A 23,352-nucleotide genomic window follows, 5' to 3' on the forward strand; every position below is an offset into this window, starting at 1 on the left:
AATACCATACCAGTAAAAATCTTATCGAGTACCCAGAAGTCTAACCAGTTCACTTGCAGATTCAGCGTAAATTATCTGGAAGTCCCCTCGTCAATCAATGAGACTGGCTCTCGGGGCACTATGAGATGAAACTGAGTGAAGTACATTACAAAGATATACATGTATCGAGATATTTCAAATATCGTAGCGACTGAAACATGAGGCGGCCTGGCGCAGCACATTCAGTTGCCTGAGAACATCACAAACGAGAGATTCAGCTGGGTTCCAGGTGAGTCTCTCGAAAAACAAAATTAATTTGCAAATGAGGGGTCAGCTTAGTCCAAAAACATGAGTTGTTACTTTAAAAGTTATTGGTTGGTTTTTCAACCCACACAGGAGCCCAAGATAATTCGACATTTCCAGTGACTTCCGATTTTGCGGTCTGTCAGCTGATCTCGGTGATAACATAATGAGTGAATTGATTCAGACTGCAACTGCATTCCAGCATTAGTCGGGATGCCAAGCTGTTTTGTCGTGCTAACTCATGTGAAATGGAGGTATATTGCATAAATACATAACAGTGAAGGACAGAATAAGATGAGCATCACGGCATGCTAAGGTTACGAAGACAACGCATTCCGGCTCTTTCAGCAGGAAGGTCTCTCCAGTGCCTGTAAAGTCATTCTCCATAAGACATACACACAATCGGAAGCCAATGTGACTCTGACAGCTGGTTCGAGGGTACCAGAAAATGACTTGTTCCGAATGACCTAAATTCTAAAGACAATCAAACAGATCCATCAGTCACCGACAGTCAAGAGTACTGAACATTCAGTGCTTCCATTTCAGATAACTCAAAGCAGGCTACCACGTACAAAAGCAGTTAGAGTCAGCCGGATACGGAGAAATTTAAATAATCCGGGCACAGTACGGTTCATATTCGTCACAAGCACCGTGAGCAAAACTTCCTTGGTCAAGGCCCAAAGGTATTTCCGGAACTGTCTATCCAGACAAATCAATACCGAGGAATGCAGAAAAAGTACCTGTGTGTTCCAACAGTTCATGTTGTCCATAACTGGGTGAAAAAACAGACAAACTTGTGTGAATAGCCAGAGACCAATGTCACAAACTAGGCCAGTTGGTAGACAGGAACTAGCCTTCATTACCTTTCAGACACATAAAACTAACATGTGATGGCGCGGTGATCACAAATCGGGCAAGGCCATCCGTTTGTGACACTTGAGTTTCGGAGAACGGAGACCGAGTAAACGTCACATGAGCAAGGGCAATCGGATTCGATGACCTTTATGAGCAAACCAACAAACAAGACTGCAAAATAATCGATCTGCTGGAAGTCAACCAGTAAAAAACAGTATGACTTCTGTCCGATAGATCAAATTTCAACATGCCATGATATCAAAAATTCAAAATCCATAGTGAATTAAAAACCAAGCAGGAAAAAGAAAGAAATAATATGCATGAAAATCACCAAAATGAGGTTTTGCTATGCAACGAATCTCGCAGGAAATAACATCATGAACGGGTATATTACGCGACGACGTCTGAGTCTGTTGTAAGGAGTGGTTCATTATCAGGTTCTCTTCTTTGCCGCATGAATACGATAGTCAAGATTAGGATAACCATGAAGGCGGTGACAAGCAAAAGTGAAGTACCTACAAGTGCGACCAATGGCATAACATCGATGGACTGACGGAGCCATTTGGCGTGATCTGAATCCACTGTGACACTTTCGTTGACAAACATTATGGGCAAAAGGACCGAGGAGACAGTGGCGAGACTGTGGAATTTCGGGTTCCTGGTGATGTTTGCATTCACTTGCAGTTTCTTCGTGGCACTCAACACTAGTCCAGTCCTTGGCTCGATGTGGAATGTCGTGTTAAACTCAGCTGACGGGTGCAAACCAATCACACCATCCTGATAGGTTCGATTGGCCTGTGAGATGAGATAGGAAGATAATGGGTTGAAATTTGGATTGACTTCGGAGCAAGTGTTTAAAACTAGGACACGAGTGTGTTGCATGTGTCCTACAAACCATTATTCGATTCAATGCAGGGGATACAAAAACTGGATGCGATTCGCTAGAACAGATCCACATCGCATGGATAATTATAGATATGTGAAGGCAGGCATGCACAGCTGACTTGGAAAGCTGAACTGAATCGCTCTTAAGAAATCATTCATCGGACAATACGTACTCTCAAACAAAACTCGGTGATCAGGGAGTCCCAGGAACCAAGGAACAAATAGGTTGACTGCACGATCACCTCAGTCCGTCGTGTTGATCACTGTGCAGATGCACTGTACACTAAGTCAACCGAAAAACAACAGCAAAACTTTAACCGCTCCATGGGCTTCATTCGATTCCGTGAACAGAAAAAATTGTGGGTCACAGTGGAAGCGGACAGCAGCTCCACACAGTTGATCGGCTATAGGTTCATGTGTCAATATGTATGGCGAAAAGGTGTCGACCCTCGACTTGTCATCTAAGAAGCGGCAGTCTGCCCTGAGACATAGGTGGAACCTTCCTCCTTCGATTCAGGGATGAGCGCCTCAAAAAAGAAGAACTTCGCTCCATCTGCAATCCGTCCTGGTATATGATGAATGACGTGACACTACAATCAGTTTGCCAGCTCAAAACGGCGAGGTTACTGATGAAGTGAAAAATCGCCTGAATAATTCTGCTGGACTTCAAAACAGATGTGTGTACTGTAGCACAGGGAAAGAATTAGTCTGAAGACCAAACTCCGAATCTAATAATCCGCCGTCCAATCTGTTTTATTCTCTTCTTGCGCAACCTGCCGATACGTGCTTCATACAGCTGTCAAGATAGAGGCTTTCGGATGCTGGTACTTGAGGAATGTACTTGGAGTGCATTCTCAAGAAAATATATCAAACGAAGTCCACCAATAAAAAAAGATAATCGTTCAGCTGTAGCACCTTTTAGATGCCCAGCTGCCATGCCACCCAAAGAATGAGAGAGAGCTGCAATAATGTCAGGTTGTTCAAGCCTAGACAGAAGTCGAGATGCAGAGGTCGGATTCGAACCACGAACCTTCCAGTAAGTAAATTCGCCCTCCAACAATCGAGCCACCGTTGATACCCTGGCAACGATCAACTTGAACAACAAAGTTAAAGTTGACTCCGGTGGTTGGGAGGTTTCCCTCGCCGTCTACACATTGTTCTTGCTTTCAAAAGCCACATTATCATCGAGGCTGTCAGCTAAAAGTATGAACAGACAGGGATAAATATGATCTGCAGACTGAAAATAAATTAAACCACTGGAAACAGCGCAAGAACCTTGGAACCACTTAAACAGCCACGATCTGAAATATCCAAGAAGCTGGCTTATCCTCACGCATAAAACAACCAAGGTGAATAAGGTCCACAAGAAATCCGACCACCATGACAAGGGGCTGCAAGCCTCTTTTTATTTGACGACCCCAACAGCTCTATTGGCCATTCTCATGAACGTCGAACTGGTGATGTCTTATCAACGCAGGCCTTGAACAACTTAGAAAGTGAGCTTATTTTATCGTTTCAGAGAGCATGACTAGCCGAATTGATGAGTGCTGGGTGTTCAGTCTGATGTTCCTGTTTGTTGGCTAGCGGGGATGATTATTTTTTTAAATTATACTTGTCAAGGAAGCCATATCATCCAAATGAAACTATCTGACCTATAAAACTGAATACATTCTCGTACCGACATATGTGGTTTAGTGCACGAGACCTTCGGGGAGGGAGACGCAGGGTCAGGAGAGTGGCTAACACACACACACACCATATATATATATATATATATATATACGAATATATACGAATACATCCACCTACAATTTTTTAACATTTGAAAAGGCACAACTTCGATCTAGGCGGTCGGAGCGTGTGGTTTTCAAAGACAGCATCGTTATCTCCATAGTGTAAATACATTGCAATTTCACACTTGTATTGCAAAGATCAGTACTACTTTACTCCTCTCACGAAGCTCACATTGCAGGATTCTGATAGCTCCTCTCCGATTTTCCCACCACAATTGAACTCAGAAGCACAGCAAGCCAGCATAGCAAGCCAGATCGTTGCACCACTGAAGCCCGACCACCAAGTGAAAGTGACAATTCATGATCACGAGGTGGTCTTGGGCCAGGGAATCATCAAACCCACCAGAAATGCGATAGTAAAACTTAAAAAACGCATGAATCTGAATGACGACGGCGATACTGAAGAGGCGATTCGAACGCTGGATGCTACTGAGGACGGTTTTCGACAATGTCAAAGACGGGATGTATCCCTTCCAACGTACTGTTTTCGACGTTGGAGGCAGCTGATAAGCTAGAACACAGATGTCACCAAGTAACGCTTCGGGACACAGGTTGAACACAAGTAACACGTCTGCATAATTCCATTTCGAACCTGCAGGCCCAATCTTCCCCTCAATGCCACATAGCTGATTCAGTGGCTAGGAGTTTGCGATTTCGCTTTGAGCTCCTGTGCCCAAGCGGTATCCATTGAATAGATGCCAATCAACAATAGACCCTACGCAGTTACTTTGAGACATTCCTCCAATATATATTTACGCGCTGATTAATTGTAGTTCCGAGTCTAAGTGACGACTGATCTACCGGCTACGCGAATCTCAACATGCGGTCGCCGCTGTGCTGATCGAAAACCTAGACACCCTACCAATAAAACTGAATGGGGCGGATCACACGGTTCAAACATTCACAGAAGTGACAATGAAATGGCGGTCGCTTGTTTCAGACCAACCTGTCTCATGTGTACCCATGTGAAAACTTCAACTCAGTTCTCTGACTCGGAAAAGGAAGCAAACCTATCACTTGCATGGCAGGGGTCTAAAACATGTGCAAGAAAAACCACGAAGGCCTCAGTCAGCCAAAGACGAGTGTCTGAGGTGTTACATAGGCAGTCGTGATTAACTACATGAAGGCGTTTTAGGTCCTCCGATCAGATTGGTCAAGTGCCACAGCCTCAAAACAAGAGTGCACTTGCAGCTGCCTCGTATACATGGTGTTTTAGCCTCCGTGAAGTTCATTTCCAACACCATACATGACTCAGATTCGCAAATATTGAATGCACTCTGATAGCGTGTGCGTTCACTTCCTCTGTCGCAGTACGATTGAGACCAAAACGACCAGCAAGATGTGGCTAGCAGTATCAACAAACTCAAACCCTTCAAGTTTAGATTTCGGACGGGGTTAAAAAACATTGCAGCAATATGAAGGCGAAAACACCGTAAGCTTTCGACATTTCAGGTAGAACGGGTTTGTGGTCTGATCGTGGACGGACCCTATACTCTTATTCCAACTGCTGTCGACGGATTTGTTATTCAGGTTTCACAAATGCAATAATTGTCTAACAAGAAAGTAAGAATGTAAGTAGTCTGCATGCTCAAGAGTTCGCATGTTGAAAGATGCGTTAAAGGCGGAAGGTCTGAATAGCGGGTACCAAGCGGTGACATCATCAGTGCTTCATCGTCACACTGACAACGTCACGTCGACTGATGATGAAACGTTTGCAATCCTATTGCCAAACTCGGTGAACAGACCAACAACCAGGAACTAAGTTACCGTGTGTCGTAGCTTTTCGTCAGAAACAAGGGTACTGAAATAAAGAGCCCACGGTGGCACCTCCATCATGATACAAAGTGGATTCCAATGCGCAAAAGTTGTCAGAACCTCAAAAGTAGAAATACCTAGTCAACTAACTGAGATACTCTATGCTGCTGATAATTAGAACGTAGTCTAATGAAAATGGAGAAAGTCCTGGTTAGGTAAAAAGCAAACTCACGTGGACAAAATGCGGCATGGACATGGCAATTGGAACTCCGGGTTGACAGGAAGACATATCCAGAACACCTGTTTCAAAACAGGTGGGCCAGCGAGGGCAAAATCCGCGATTTTTTTGGTTTAGCTTTGGGGAATCAAATGAATCCTCCAAAGGAAGGTATTTTCTCGTCCGAATGCCATGTATTTCACTCCATTCTCGTGGGCTGAACTCCAGTGACCGACAAATATCCGCGGCGAATACAAATATATTCTCGTCCTGTCCCAGGAAAGAGGGAAACAACGAACCATCCGAACCATTGATTTGGTTTGCCAGTGAAGTCGTCCAACAAGACATTGAACTATGTCCCTGGTATTTCAGGATATGACCAAGTTTGGTGCGATCTGAAACTCCGCTATCGATTACATAGGGACCATCCAAAGTATTATTCTTTTTAGAGTATAAACCGACGACCGAGATGTTTATTGGTATGAGCGCTTTTATGTAAGATAAAAACGGGTCCTCGTAACCCCAAAGCCAGTCGCTCACATTGCGTCGGGTAATCAGCTCGTCGGAAAATAGTTTTTCTGCCATTTCCAAAATCGAGATGAACACTTTTGGTAACCAGCTGACCTGATAAGCAATCGTCAAGTAGACAAGGTTGATGCTGGATATGACGTCACTCTCTGGTCCCACAGACATAGCTCGAACGAAGAAGTACTGTTTCTCTTCACTGTAACTGATTGTCGAGGCTGCCTCGTTGATCTCGATCTGACGTTTGAAACGTCGCTCGTGATAGGTGTAAGGTCCACATTGCTTGACAATAGGTTTAGCACCCAAACGGAAATCCGTAGGGTTAGTTAAATTGAAAAAGTAGAATTGTAAATAGATTGGCACAGACGGTTCGGACCACTGTTGAAACAAGGGTAATCCAGGGTTAAGCTGAGCTTGTTCCTCAATGAAATGATGAACCACGAGATTGAGCGTGCAGGTCAAAACAAGGGCGACAATAATCAGAAGCGTGAAGATCGAAACTAGCAAAATGAAAAGCGGTTTTCGTAGCATGAGTCCAGCGAACTGAAAGCAACAAAGTGAAGTCTCCGGTCAGGATACATTTCGGAGTCCAGTGGATATACAGTAAGGATGGTACATGATAAGCCTAGGTATCCACATTAAAAGATTGACCTATTTCATGCAAAAAGCGTCTTGGAGGTAGTGAAGTTCCCAAAGATCTTTATTGGTGCAGTCTGTCAACCGACGCTGATTTCCATCAGAATCGCCACCCGCCTAGTCGTCCATGTTCTGGTATGATTGGTCCCGGAAACTCACCTTGCTTCAAGAAGACGTCAACTAACATTTTCCCCTCCCCACGAAAATACTAAAACACGGCCTTCAGGATTAATGCTGTTTGAATGTTCAGCAAGACTTCTACATATTTGTAATCAACTTCAGCGGGAAAAAACCAAGCAGCAAAAAACTAGGTGGTGGTCGTTAATAATTCTGCAGGAAGACTACCAACTACGTGGCTCAAGAGGAACACGATACCCCAGTCAGAAGCACGACAGATAAAATCAACCAACAATATGGACCGGAATCAACCGAATCAAAATTCAGTGGTAAAAAATAAAAACGTTCATCCGGACTGACAAAGTCTCTGAGAGTCACGGGATTGGGATGTGATTCTCTACCCACACGAGTGCGTGTCTATACAACGCGTTTCTGGGAGCAAGGATAAGGTTTGTAAATGACTATTCCAAGAACTTCGGCAGCGGGCGACATCACCGATTTAGTTGTCTTCCACAAACTGAACGAAACATTGTAAACAGGTTTCAAAGCCATTGCAAGGGTGATTTGATGCCCCGTGCCGTTCATGTTTGGCAAAAATTGACTGTCAATGGTAGGTCGCTGTTCTTGGAGTAACTAATCGAAATGTGTTCCAACATTCGTTTGGATAGCTACCTCTTAGATCGGAGTCAAAAAACTGGTAAGCACACGGCAGTTGTTCGACAAAGAAGCCTGTCCTTGTACTGCCCATCAGTGAAGGTGCGTATACGAGCATACAGTATGAAAACATCTGTACTTGCTAGTGTCGATTTACGATAAGGCTGACCAATGCCATCGGTTTCCTCTAAATTCGAAATCACTAGGTCGCTTGAGCGAGTGTAACAAGAATACTCCGGTGTTCATTTGGGACACCAAACCCAGAGAGAAACAAGAACCACAGTGTATACCGGACAATCTAGCTCAGTAAGAGTCACTTGTACGACTATAACACAACACCAAGAAGACCACCTTCCTTTCTATCTCTACGGAGGCATGCGAGTGATCATTTAATGTACATGGTGAGTAAATAGAATAAGCCACTATATTCAAATGCCTGGGATCATCCATCCTGTCGAAAGGACAACTGGAGGAGAAGGTTTGAAGTCAAGCAAATAGTCCCCAATATATCATGCATCTGAACAAAGAATTGTGGAAAAGAGCTTGAATCGATCTGCACACTTCGGGACCTCAGCTCGGTGGCCCGCTTAGGCCTAATACAAACCTGCGAGACGTGGTTGCATATTAGGTGCCCATTGTTCTCAAGCCTGATAAAGTGCTTGCAGACATTACCACCCATAATAATCATCATTAGACAGCAACATCAGTGTGGATACTGACGCCTCACCGTCCTGTAACCAGAAGGTCTACTCAGTTATCGGTAATTTCACTACTCATTTGCATAACAATTTGGTTTTGCAAGGGACTCAAGTGGAACCCAGCTGAATTTGCCGTTTGTGATGTTCTTAAACAAACTAACCTGCCGCATCAGACTACCTCATGTTTCGAGTAATCGCGCTACGTTGTATACACGTAATACACTACGTGTATTATGTGTTGCTGAAAACTCTCCGAAAGCCCAAGGTCGGTCCCGCCCTTCTTCAGGCTCAGCAGGTGCTTAAGAACATCCTAGACGGGAGACTCAGTTGGGTTCCAGTCGAGTTTCCCGTCAAAACCAAGTTGATATGCAAGTGAGTGTAATGGTCCAAATCTGTCCAACTGAGGTTTTTGCCGCAACAAAACAAAAGTACATCCCAATTTCTGTTAAGTCCACATCGCCTCGACCCCTGCATAAAAAAACAGCCATCGAATAGACCTTGCTGGAGGTTAGATAAGCACAAGGGATTGCAAAAAGGCCAACAAACCGACATGGTTGAATTTGATGTCAAGCACCGATGAAATAGGTTTGCATCAAAACTCCAAGAGACATGTGCCCCAGCCTTTGATACATACCGAACCAATAAAAATCCAGTCCTCCGCTTTTGGGGTACCTTGGGCCAGGCCAAATTTCAGTGATCCGCCAGCAAACCTGACAGGGGATCGAAAAGCAGAATAATAAACCCACATCTCTTAGTCTTTCATTCGTCACCTGTGACGAAAATATTTGTCACAACGGCCATTCCGGCTGCAACGATTACGAACTTACGACGACGGATTATAAAGAGTATGGCTCAGTGGGGTATGCGAGAGGGCACGTGGGTTTGCTGTACACTTAAATGCGGCCCTGCCCATCAAGATTGTCCTCTCCGACACCACTCCTGCACACTCGTGATGCACAATTCCACTGAATGCGATCGGTTCTCTTCTCGGCGTTGTCTACGGTTGCCCCTCAAGTCCACTGGAAGATGGCTTGTTCTCTTAACACTTAAGCAACTCTCACCAATCGATCACTTCCAGTATCTCTTTCTGGGAGGTGATTTCAACACTCCAAGGCCTCCTGAATGGAGTTCCAACGTATCGATTCTAGTGGACATTTTGCATCGGCGCTGACCAAAGTTTTTCGACACAGCTCTTGGACTCAACATGTAGTCGCACCTACCAGATACCATGCAGACAAACAACCATGCTTGCTGGGTTTGTGCATCACCAAAGAAAGATGAAAAAGTCTCCTACTGGGCCAGGGACACGGAACCTCAAACGTGAATTCGAAACTTCTGCCGTGCAGACTACTCAGAAATGCGGATCTTCCTTGGCGTAGAATACACTGTCACGCTAAACAGACCTGCTGACATTTTAAGTGTACGGGATTGCAAGGCGACCAGATAAACTGATTAGTTAACTCTCCTAACCTCTTTGTCTGTGTCAGCTGCCCCTACCTTAGAATCAACTCAATCAGTCTACCAGCTATGAAGCGACATATTGATTCCAGCTGCCACAGCTTCGATCAATGGAAGATGGAAGTGTGTGGGACATAAAGTCATGCCTTGAAGGTGTGGGCACATCTGGTTAGTTCAGAAACTGGGTTGCTACGTATTGAAGACGACAGCTTTGCTGTACGAGCGTCAATGACTGCGCAATTCGGCCATTTCTGCCAAAGTCATTAGGCATTGGTGAGTTGAATCCCAGAGTCTCCATACAGGGAGGCGACAATTGCCGACCCGACTAAATTTATTGGTTAGTGTTTTCTTACTTCTTTGCAGGTCATACACTATCCATAAGTCGGTCGCTTCCACTCGGTGCAGGACTGGGCTAAAAGAGCTCTGTGAGGCGGGCAGTCTTTTGGCATGCGAAATATATATCCTAACCAGCATAACCTATGAAGCATTCGTAATTCACCAATTGCGGGAGAGTTCCTTCTTCATAAGACCAACCGGCGTACCTCAGCATTCCTAACCCAATGTTTCAACAACACCTGACCAATGCTTAGGACACCGATGGTTGTATACTGACATCTTCCGTACGTCCTCTGCATGTAGGGGCCACGTTTCTAATCCATAAGGCAGCATGGATTGAACCACTGCAGTGTAAACGCTGTCTCTGACAGACAAGTTGACGTCACTTCAGCGCCGCATACTCAATGTCTGTGAGGTAACGTCCCGAGAGCATTTCAACCTTCGAGGTTTCAGAGAGGGGGAAAGAAATTTCAAGCAGCATATCAATAACAAAGTGGAAGAAGAAAGGTAGAGGGGACAGCGTTGTCTGGCACCACTAGACGAGGTGAATTCAGGTGGAAGCCCCTCATATACTTGTACGCACCCACAGGAGTTCGCATACAGTGCCCTCATGAGGGATATAAATTTGGAAAGGACACCTATGATTGCCAAAGTTTCTGACTATCGATACAATCAAAAGCAGCTTGACCGGCTGATTGAATTAGTTGAGACAGGGCCAGGCTGTTGTCTGTAGTGAAAGGCTTCTCCATCTTCTGGTCTTTCAAAATCCACCAGCATCCTCTATCATTTGTTGTATTACTGTGAGACTTGGCCTGTTCGGGCAACGGAACTGAGACGTATTCAGATGGGGGAAGCAAGGTTTCAGCAAGGCATACCTGTTGTCCAATTGAACATAGACTACGGATATTAAAGACTGCAGCGTAGATCATATCTCTTGAGGTTAGCAAGTTATTATTTTGGTATATTTTTATGGGCGAAGTTTAAGACACAGAATAGTGGCTGGGGGATTTACAGATGGGTTCATTGCATTATACGATGGATGCGGACGGAGTGTGGGAGCAGGCGAGTGAGCGAGGAGCTGTAAGGGCAAATAATACTTCCCGGTTGCCTAGGCCTAAGAAGGGAGTTTAGTTGAGGTACTTCACCCTGAGCTTTTGAGTCAAAAGTCTGACGCACAAGGTAGTGGTAGGATGTAGGGTTTTGTTCGGGGACCCTGACCCTAACCTCTGACTCGAAAGTCCGAACTGTGGGACAGCACTTAGGGATTTTCTTGGGAATCCTGCCAGGAGCCAATGAGTCAATAGTCTGATCCACTTAGCTGGAGGGGCCCGACCTGGCCCGACGCAGGGAGTAAGGCATTACTGTCTCACCCCTGGTGCAGCTGCACACGGGCAGGTACCTTTTGAGCAGAACGACTCTTTGGTTTTAGAAGTATTTCGACCGTAGTAAATAATGCACCGGCGGTCACGATGAACCGTTGGGCGACCGGAGTGTGCGGTTTTTCGGGGCAACCCTTACTAACCCATCCTTCCTCGAAGGAAGGCAGTATCGCTGCTTCCGTTAATGCGCACACGGTGGTCGCCTGCGGGAAACCCTTTACTGCCTTCATACTTCTATCGCAGAGGACAGTATGGCTTTACCACCTCGTAATAAGACTTCTTGCAGTACGGGGACCCGCCGTCTTACTGGCCTTACTTGGACCTATAGGAACTAAGTTCCAGCAAGCATAGCCCGCAGGATCGTTGCAGCACAGAAGCCCGACCACCATGACAGGGTGACAGCTTTAGGTTGGAGCCTGTACAACATTGTCGTACAGAACAACTTGGGGCAGGCCATCAGCGTTCAAGAAGCCTTCCCGAATAGCGGGCGTGTATCAGAAGATCGCCATCTAGATGCGCGAATACTGAACCACAGCGAGTTCGGAGGGAAGTCGAAACAAGCCACCACCTGGCGACGGATAAGCCGACACCAAATTTATGACCAAAGCGATGGTAGCTGTTAAAGAACGCCAATCTAACTGACTGGAGCTCAAGAGGGTAGCTTCTACTTAACTGTGACAAATACAACGGCCATCAACAACAGTGACAGGCAAGCCTCCCGGAGACAGAACGTTTAACATACAGGAAATTATTGTCACCCATTTTCTTAGCAAGCGATGAACCAGCAGAGGTAAACTCAACACCAAAGTTACGAATTTTAAGCTGGATTGGGTCAGCTGTGCAGAAGTAGCGAAGTAAACGGACAGATCAGCCACGAGCGCTGACCTCGACGCCAGTGATTGCGGCGAGAGCTCCACAACCACTAGCCAGTTAACCGAGACGAAGTCCGCTTCGAAGCATTCATCTCATAAGGTATCTGTAGTAAAGACAGTCGCCAGGGATTCATCCGGACATGCGAAATTAGCAGACGCAAGGTCCAACATGTTCAAAGTTTGATCGTGGATTTAGTTGTCACCTATGGCCCCGGGGGCCAGTCACAAATCCGACAACACTGTGCCTGAAAATCCCATGTGTACTGAATTGGTTGTGCTGATCGCGGACGACCTGCAAGTCCATACAAACACCAAAGGAAAGATACCGCGGTCGAATAAGCCACATACACCTCACCCAACCAGAAAGCTGTCTGCTGAATTCAAGGAACAGACCTATGCAAAAACCAGCCTCTTTGGAGTGACACCAAAAAAGTGTTCCTAGGCGGTCTCATCCAACACACAAGCAAACCAACAGGACCACAACGACAGGTTGGCAACCAAACTGTGCATGGAAGCCCAAAGAACCAAGCAAAAACATATTTTGGGTACATCTACGGTGAATCTGTGGCGAACCCAGGAGCACAAAATTTGGCACTGAACGAGCCACAATTATCAACGTTCGAGATTTTCGGTAACTAAGGAAAATATCCGAGTCTCATCGTCACGCACACCGGACCCCGAGCGGGATAAGTACCCCTTCAAGCGAGCAGCAGGCATTAGGAGCACCAAAGCCGGAAGCAGACAAGTGCGTCGCAGAGGTCCCTTCGAAGCACCGGATTCAAACCCGGCATAGACATCTCAAATTTGCCGTTTCTGGTGGCGGACTTCTCTGCTCCCCACCTTTAGACGCGGCAGAGGTTGGGTTGAAGTGCTTGTCCTCAAACAAACACCGCCTTTTCAACAAACTTATCGATATTTGACAGTCGACTTGCTTTCAACAACCGCCCAAAACCGTGCTTACAGAAACCTGGATCATGCCAGACGTTCCTCACATGAAGCTCACGGTAGACGGCAACTAAATTCCCAAAACCGATTCAAAAAGCAGGAGGGGGTGTGGGGTTGTCCTCTACTTACTTGCGGCCCTGCCACCCAGGCTACCCTTTCCGACATCACTACTACACTTTTTTGATGTGCTATTGATTCAACTTCCACTGATTATTATTATAAGTACCCTACATAATTGTACTGAACCCTTATGTATACAGTTCAGCTCATTCGCGCTTGTTCTTGGATAATTAAAGCGTTTATCCTCGATAACTCTGAATCTCTTCTAACTCGTTCTCGGACGCATTCTAAACGTCTCACCGTATCCACCAAGCTCATCGGAAGACAAACATCACCTCGAAAAACACTTAATCAATTTTCCTCTAGGATCGCTTGGTGGTATGTGATTTCAACGCTCCTGTAGCACTTGTAAACTGCTCTTTTTCATGCTCAGTATCATCTTCTTTTTTCCCATCATTACCAGTCACATCGCTGTACAAAAGTTTGTTTTACTGAAATACAACCGCTACCACCCGCGCGTTGGCTCCAACGTGACTTTGAGACTTCTGCTGAGTGACTGTTGTTGTGACCGCCGGTTAGCTATATCTGACCGCTGCTAATACTAAACGTGAACAAACATTTCAGCTACGAACGCTGGACTAATATATTCGCGCTTGTGGAATAATATTTCGATCACCGGAGATCTGGGATACCAGGAAGATAGAACTATTCTTTGTGTGGTGGTTCAACGGAATACGGAACTACGGAATCTCCTATTTTGATCTGTGAGTCAAGATTTACTTGTATTTTTCTCTTTGTGACTTTGTATCTGGCTTACACCAGTAATTTGTTCAGTTCACTAGAGACTCCATAGGGCCGTTAACCACTACACTCCTAAACCACCTGAATGGAGTTCAGACGCATCGGGTCCAGTGGGCATTTGGCATCGGCGCTGGACAGAACCCTTAGACTCAGCATGTCGTCGCACACACAAGATACCAAGAAGGTCAAATACCACCCTTGCTGGATCTGATTATCATCACCCAAAGACACTTCGCCGATTAGGTGTTAAGATAGACTCCAGTGGAACATAGAGCCCACCGCGTGCCGACTTTTGACTTTAGCTGCTACTAGGCGAAGAACATCAAAAGTGGGTTCGAAACTTCTGTCGTGCGGATTTCTCAGGAATGCGTACATTCCTTGACCAACTTCAGCGGAGGAGACACACAGCACCACAGCCCGTGAAATTCACGAGGTTGACACGGTGATCGTCCCCTTAAGACCAGCACACAGTCGAACGGACCGTAAGCTATCTAAATAATTCGGCATCTTCTTAGGACGAGACCCGAACTATTCTCCAAAAAGACAGTTACAGGGGACTCGGAAGACGAGCCGGCACTCTTTATTATGCGTAACCTACGTGAATCGGGAGCCCGTCAGCAGAACATGGGAACATGTGCACATAATCCTCTCAAATGCATAAGGGCACACAGGCGAAATGAAGTAGGCTGTGTGACCCCCGATTCACAGAATTTCGAAAATATCACCTCTTGATAGGTTTCCATATAAGCACAATTCCGACGAGACTTTAAACAAAAATTAACGGGCCTCTGTAGTGTGTATACACATATGTGAGCGCCAGGGGACAGTGATCCTAAGAAGGCGGGACTGAACACATAACTAAGGCTCATTAGTCGAAACGCAGAAAGCAAGTTTGCACATAATCACTAACTACATAAATTAAACACGAATTACTTTACACCCCCGAGGCCTTCAACCACGCGCCAAGGTCAGTTGATAGGTCTCCGGTCGCACGAACAATCAGCTCAGTTCAATGATGCGCGGATTGATACACAGGCTTTTGCCCAAGTTTCCCGGGTCGGTTTTGTTCTTGTCAGTCAGTGGCTGTCGTTCAACTGAAAGGCACAAGTGAAAAAAGCGTGTAGCACTGCTCTTTATGTTCTCAGCGCGGAGCAGTATGCTTGCCAGCTCGAGGATTCGCATAAATAAGTGTTGTTGTTGTTGTCTACTAGTGCTTTAAACTGGATTCTAGAAGGAGCGTGGACAACCGCCGGAGGAAGGGAGAGTCCACACAGCTACTACCCGAAATGAGAAAAAATTTTGTCTAATGAATGTGTGCGCTCTGAGCTTGAAAATCTTCTTACTATGTTCTCACCGTGTGATTACTGAGTCAACGGTGAAAAAACTTTTTCCCAAGCTTTGTTCAGACAGGGCATAAGTAAGAATTAGGTCCCATCGGAGGTGACGGTACTCCAGGGTAAAGAGATCCAGCATCGCGAGACGCGTCTCGTAGTCCACGGATTTGAGGCCGGCAATCATTCTCGTGCAGCTCGCTGGACGCGCTCAATGAAGGTGACGTCCTTCGTGCGTCCTGAGTGGACAACTTGGTTGGCGTATTACAGGAGCGGTCTGACGTAGGCCACATATAGTAATTGGAAGTCCATGGGAGTAATACGGGAGACGGTGCGTCGGATCATCCGTAGAATGGCGAATGCCTTTTGGGCCGATTTCTCATGGTGCAGTGAGAGGGACAAGTTTGAGAATACCCAGGTGCCAAAATCCTTTTTGGCGTTTATCCCCATAATGTTTTCTGGTCCTTTCTCACCACGCATGACAAAGGCATTCGCGAGTCTCCTCTGAATGACATGTGGACGCACTTTTCGTCGTTCAGAGGAAGGTGCCAGTCCAGCGACAACTGCTTTGCAAGGTCTACAACCATTTGGAGGGCACTGGCATTGGATTTCAAGTCGTCCACAAAAAAATAGACATGAACTTGCAAGAACATCTAGAAGATCGTCGACCTATATCAGAAACAGCAGTGGTCCCAGGAGCCTTGAGGAACTCCAATGGAGACCGGCGCTGGAGAAGAGTAGGCCGAGCCTATTCTCCCTCGGAATGATCGGTCTCATAGGAACGCCTTGATCCAATGAAGGAATTTCCCTTGAATCCTTAAGACTCGAGCTTTTGGAGCGGCGGGGTGTGTGGTACCCTATCAAATGCTTTTGGGAAGTCGAAAAATATGGCGTCCGACATGGTTCCCTCGTCCTTGGCTTGGGTTAAGCTGTCCATAAACACGAGCATGTTTGTCAAGCAAGAGCTGTTTGGGAGAAATGTGTGTTGAGCTGGAGATATCAGGTTGCTGGAAGTAAGGTGATCTAGGATATCTCGCTCAAGAATGTGTTCCATCACCTTGCACGGCACGCTAATGAGGCTTAAAGCCTTTTAGCTGCCAGGCGACAGTCGGTCACCAAAAGGCATTCGCGAGTCTCCTCTGAATGACATGTGGACGCACTTTTCGTCGTTCAGAGGAAGGTGCCAGTCCAGCGACAACTGCTTTGCAAGGTCTACAACCATTTGGAGGGCACTGGCATTGGATTTCAAGTCGTCCACAAAAAAATAGACATGAACTTGCAAGAACATCTAGAAGATCGTCGACCTATATCAGAAACAGCAGTGGTCCCAGGAGCCTTGAGGAACTCCAATGGAGACCGGCGCTGGAGAAGAGTAGGCCGAGCCTATTCTCCCTCGGAATGATCGGTCTCATAGGAACGCCTTGATCCAATGAAGGAATTTCCCTTGAATCCTGTAAGACTCGAGCTTTTGGAGCGGCGGGGTGTGTGGTACCCTATCAAATGCTTTTGGGAAGTCGAAAAATATGGCGTCCGACATGGTTCCCTCGTCCTTGGCTTGGGTTAAGCTGTCCATAAACACGAGCATGTTTGTCAAGCAAGAGCTGTTTGGGAGAAATGTGTGTTGAGCTGGAGATATCAGGTTGCTGGAAGTAAGGTGATCTAGGATATCTCGCTCAAGAATGTGTTCCATCACCTTGCACGGCACGCTAATGAGGCTTAAAGCCTTTTAGCTGCCAGGCGACAGTCGGTCACCAGTTTTGTAGATTGGCGTGACGATCGCTTACTTCCAAGTAGAGGGACGGCGGCCTTTGTCAACCGACTGGCGAAACACCAGGTGTAAAGAATTTGCCAGAGTGGACGACGTTTTCATCAGGATCCTTGGGTGGACCTTGTCGGGTCCCAAGGCGCAGAATGGGTTGATCTTGTGCAAGAGTAGACGAATTTCTTCTGCGGTGAAGACCAAGTCGGTTAGAGGCTGTTCGTAGTTACGCCTTGACAAGAGTGGGTGTGACGAGGACACTGGATGCTTGCTTCCACTCTGGCATAACCATTTGGCGTGGAGCGATTTATCAGGCTTGGTGAGGACACTGCTAAGGATCGATGGTGCCGGCTTCGCTCGCGTGAGTGTTCCGAAGAATGGCCCCCCAAATTATCAGTCTGTTCTCTTGTAAGCGCCTGTGCCGCTTTTTGGGGTTCTCCTCTTGGCTGCGGTATGCGTTGCACTCTTAACGTAGAGGCAGCTGGCGCAGACAAACGGGTCATGGGAGTTAGCAAATCGGCCTAGCTGGTCGTCCTGTAAACCCGTGCATTTGGGGTGCCACCAGGCCTCGCAGGGGTGGCGTTGCACACCGTGTTTGACGTTCGGCGGGCAGCCATTTCACCCACATATGCTGTAATCTGTCAATGGCTGCAGGGGCAGTCTGTATAAATTGATATCATGTTTAGGACTATATGCAAAATAGGAAGTGTGCGCAAAATAACAAGGGTTATCTCTCAAATGTTTTGTTAGAGTATTAAAATTCGAAAATAACTTGTGCGTACACTGTGAATAGATTGAACAAAGAAGAAATTCTTTCACAAATTTGCACGAGGGAAAAACGAAACCGAATTTGAACTTCCCGCGCGATGCGTGTGTGCTACCCGTTTGCGCAAGATCTACAAGTCAAAAGGACAGGTGGCTGTTATGTGCGTCATAAAGGCAAATGAGGAAAGTCGAGTGTAGCCCTGCTCCTCAAATTTCGATTGGTGAAGTCAATACCAAATACAGGAATTACGGTTCCACTGATTCACGGATTGATACACAGGATCGAGGCTTTCACCCAAATTTTCTCGTTCGGTTTTGCGCTTGTCGTTCTGCGGTTACCGTTCGCTTGAAGGACATTAGGGGAATAATGGTGCAGCACAGCGCAGTACGTTCGGAGTCGGTTTCGTTATTTCCTCATACAGATCTGTGAAAGATTTCTTTCACTGTTCAATCTATTTACATAGTTCACACCTATTATCTGTTGAATTCCATCAGCATAATATAAAATGCGCGTGATAACTTCTGTCAGTTTGCACTCATTTCTTGTGGTGCACCCCGTCTCTGTCACAGCACAAGTCAATACAGACTGCTCTCTACATTCACTGATGGACCGAAACGGACATGAGCGAAATTGGCGCCCCTCGAAAGTGAGATGTGGTGTATAAGGCTACGCCTCTAATGCCTGGTGGCAATTCAAATGCACAGGTTTACAGAACGATCAGGCGAGCCAACAAGCTAACTCTCCTGACCCGTTTGTCTGCGAAATTGGCCTCTACCTAGAGGTGTAGTGCATTCCGCAGCCAAACACAGAGCCATCGAAAACGAAACCAAACGCCTGCTGCTAAATCAGAAACACCAACGTGAATGTTTCGCTTTCATAGGGATGATCGACTCAGACCTGGAGCGCTGGAGAGAACAACCACAAAAACGTGAATGACAGTTGACAACTAACTTTCTTCCCTGAACGAGTACCTTGGGCTACCCATCCCAGGTACGCTGCCGTGAAGGTTATCCAGCTCTGTAGTGCGGCAATAAAGAACGCCATGGCGCCTCTAGTGGACAGGTGCATGAGGGACAACAGACCAGTCATCTGGAGGTCGATCTCCAGAAAATTCATGCCAACGAAGAGGGCACAATTGTTACACGGTAATGCCCTCGCATAGCATGATCACGAATCGCTTCACAAAGATTGGTCACGCCAGAAGGGAAACAAGCATACAGTTGAGCTTTAAGTCGCTCTTTCCTCCCCGTCCACCAGAAAAAGATCTTGGATCGGACTTTCAGATTTCAGAGGTCTTAACTAACGATCGGGCCTACAGCTGACGATCACTCTCTAGAGGCACGAAATCTGGGCCTAAACAGTTCTAGGGGAGAGGTGCGAAACAGGCTGGCACTTGGAGCCAGTTCAGTCCACCCCAAAATTATTTCCAAACCGACGGTAGGTATAGAATCTTGTGCTCTTGAAAGCACGCTGACGCAACCGACCGTGACTCCGGATTGCGAATTCTACCCAACCACCGCAGACCCCCCAGGGTACCGGAGGCAATGCACGGGAAGATGCAAGCTTCCCGTGAACGCAGCGCCCAAAGTACGTAGTACTATCGTAGCTTATTTCCGTAACAGACGATAAAGGTGCCGAAGTGAACCCCACGCCTAAGTCACAGCTTCTGAGCTGGACGTGCTGGTCAGACGTGCGGAGCGTCGACCTGGAAATCGCCCAGAATCCCGAGAGCCAAAGTCGTAAAACAGACAACGTCTAACCCGAAATCCTTCGTACAACCAGTCGGCCACGCTGATCGCAGGCAAATAGGAAGTCAACACAAACACGAAAGAAATGCGACATCACGTAAAGAAACCACTGAAGATTCGCCGAATCAGTAAACTGCTGGATCCCTTCAGGGTGCGTCCTCTGCGAACACGAGTCCCACTGGAACGACACAAAAAGGAATACCTCTTGGCGCCCCCACCCTGCCTAACGCTAAGGGCATCAGATAGACAACTTACCGATCGAACCGAGCAAAAGTGTTCAAGAAGCCAAGCAGATGCATGTTCGCCCAAAATTCTTGAACAACTGCAAATATAATCGTCCAAAGGACCACAGGTAACATTGGCCGCAATTTCCGCAAAAGGGGAAAAACTACGTCCACAAAGGTGAAAAGCCAGCGCGAACCGGGCTCCCGTGGTTGGAAAAGTCCTGAAAATGAAAAGTTGCCCTCGTAAACGAGACAAGGAGCAGAAAAGTGTGCAGCAGTCCCCCTTTGGAGCCTTGGACTCTAACCCGGCATAAAGCTATTAAATGTGCTAACCTCTGGTCGCACACCTTTTGGCTTCCCACCTTCGGAGGCAGCGTAGCCAGTGTTCAAACAATTTACACAGACTGCCTCAGCCTTTTCAACAAACTCTGCGTTATTAAGCGGCCAATCTGCCTTGAACAGCCGTCCATAATCATGCTCACGGAGACCTGGCCCATACCCCCTGCCCCAAGATTGAAAACACCAAAAATTAACAATATGCACGTAATGAGGTTCCTTAATCCTCCACTACAGACACACAATGCTAGTGTCCAAAGGCATTTTCACCATGCACCACTCGTAGGTCGAAGCTGGTAGCAGTGCTTCGGGAACTAATGGTCATTACTGCTAAATCCACTTTTCCTCCTGTCCAACCCACAGAATACCCCCAAGAACATTAAGGTAATCACCACGGAACTTCTAATCCCGTCCGTTCTAATGTTTTATTTTCCTTACCACTACACGCCTCTGTGCACTTAGAATGATTTTTTCTGTCTGTCGTATCATAATATACTGTCAAACTTATACAGTCCTTGATTGGCAGGCTACATCTACCCCCATCCTCTGGCAGCACAACTCGTTTATGAGTCGGTGGTTAGAGTTAGTTACTTAACGATTATTTAAGAGTGTGGCTCTCGCCCAGTCATCATAAAGTGTTGTTGCCACCGTCACTCACATTACCGTTACACATCATATAAAGTGATGGCATAAAACAAAAATGCATTATTCCGATTGATTTTCAGAAGCCCCTTCTGACACTTTTGACCATCTGCATCAGTGTTTTAGTAGAGGGCCGTAACCGCCAAATGCATTCCCTGGATTGCCGCAGACCCACGTTGCTGCTGTCTCTGTGTCCCCGCGGATTTTTACCAGGAGGGATGGTATGTCATGACCGCTGATATATCTATGACGACTGTATCCTTCCGAAAGTGGTTTTTTATTTCTAGGCGATCGCTTAACCGCAAAACTTGGCGTGCTAGAGAGTTAGCTTTGGAAAAACCACCTAATTTTCGAGAATGGATGACTTAGACCAGTGTCCCTTTCAGTACCGTGAATCGTGCGCTTATATAAGCGCAGCATAAACTTTCGGAACTCCTTCGAGACGCGCGGGCACTGATGAGATTACCATCATCATGTCCAGTTAAAGAAATCCCCAGAGGGGAAACATCGAGTTGGATATGGTAAACGGGCTTCGCCACTAGCGTAAACAGGGTATATCACATGATGCAAATTATACGTGCCCACATGCCCGTTGATTTTCAGCGTAATTGCGGGGAGATAACACTGTACAGTGATAAGCGGCGGAGATTAGTCAACTGTCGTTTTAGATTGGTCCGATTGTATTTAAAAACATTCTTCCACATGAACGTTATCAAAACTTCAGAGGTTTATTTCTATCTGAGCGTTTGATTTCCCATTGTTGCCATCATATTCTCACCTTGGTTTTTTTTACCACAATTATTGCTAGTATCTGTTAACAAGTTTCAGAAATTGTATGGGTTACAGGAACTGGTATAGAATGTCCACTGATTTCGGCACTTGCCGGACGATTTATCGTCTCACGGCCCTCTGGATAATTTTCCAGCGTTCCCTTGTGAGTCGAACATGTTACCACTTAAGCACGTGGCAGAATTTTACACACGTACGAGTGCGTACCGTACCTCAAACGCTTCGGGTGAACATGCCGACAGGGAAGATAGATTCTTCTTGAAACGTGTCACGAAACAAGTGTTCTTTCTACTTTACTAGAGTAGCCCTCTTTACCGGTACACCGAATATTTGGTATTTATTGGGTGATGGTTTTTGTGCATTTTACCACGGGTGCAATATCCGTCCCATTTTGTTCCTCTGTTTTACAACTCTACACTCATTCCGTTAATTCTATTGTGCTGAATATTTTTATGGTTCACAAATTGTCAACCGTTGTAAGCAGACGTTCCCTCATGTGTGCAATACAGGTATGCAAGTCCTCTACATATTGAACTGTTTATGTTTTCCCATTACTACACTCTATAAAGTACTGTTCTCCTTTAAATTCAATTCATCGCACTGGAGTAACCATTCCACAATATACAGCATACCACTAACGGTCGTTGTTTCTCGGCCTATGGTCTGGAGAAATTCCTTGAACAACGGCTGTGGCGGGTTGAAGTTCGCAGTTCTTCATGGATTAATGGCAGTGGGGTTCGTTTTTGCACTTAAACAAGTACTTCGGTAATAACCGACTTGATTCATCGGCAAAAGCTAGACGTGGACTTGCAAGAACATCTTGAATGTCACTGACGTAGGTCGGCAACAGCAATGGCCTAAGAGTGGAGCTGTTAGGAACTCCAAAGGAGACTGATGCCGGGGGATACCAGTCCAAGCCCACTGTTGCAGCAAACTTTCCGTCTGATGCGAACGCCCTAATCCGGCGTATAATTTCTCTTTGAATCACGTAATACTCACGTTTGTGAAGGAGCGGGACTTATGGGACTCGATCGAATGCTTTCGGGAAGTCGGAAAATATGGCATCCAACTGGAGTCCCTTGCTCTTAGCCTGGGTTAAGCTGTCCATAAATACAAGCATCTTCGTTACACAAGAACGGTCTTAGAATAGTCCATTTTGACCGGGGAGTAAGGTGATCTAGGATGGCTTGCTTCACCTTGTGCGGTAGGATGGTGGGCTAATAGGGCTACAGTTGCCGGGCCATAGTTGGTCACCATTTTTGTAGATTGGCATGGCAATCGCTTTACTCCAGGCGTAGAGAAGGTGGCCTTCGTCACGCGACTGACGACACACCGCGTAGAAATGTTTCGCTAATGTGGATGACGATTAATGATAATAATAATAATAATATTTATTCCCAACTAGTGGGTAGCATACCGTCGGGTATGATCATAGCATTACAGTCAGAATAAAGGCATGACTGGTGGGGTTTGTGTTTAATGGGAAAGG

The 23,352-nt window shown here is 46.3% G+C and overlaps 1 protein-coding gene across 1 annotated transcript; it reads right to left on the minus strand.

Annotated features, from left to right (window-relative positions):
• Positions 1-786: 786 nt before the first annotated feature.
• T265_07594 (hypothetical protein) lies at positions 787-15,225 on the minus strand (the record flags this gene model as incomplete). The annotated part of the gene is made up of 3 exons (XM_009173158.1): positions 787-1,932; positions 5,803-6,855; positions 15,202-15,225. 2 exons carry the CDS (start codon positions 6,841-6,843, stop codon positions 1,528-1,530), a joined length of 1,446 nt encoding a protein of 481 aa, XP_009171422.1.
• Between the last annotated feature and the right edge of the window lie 8,127 nt (positions 15,226-23,352).

The sequence above is a fragment of the Opisthorchis viverrini genome (assembly GCF_000715545.1).
Source record: "Opisthorchis viverrini unplaced genomic scaffold opera_v5_176, whole genome shotgun sequence".
Taxonomy (NCBI): domain Eukaryota; kingdom Metazoa; phylum Platyhelminthes; class Trematoda; order Opisthorchiida; family Opisthorchiidae; genus Opisthorchis; species Opisthorchis viverrini.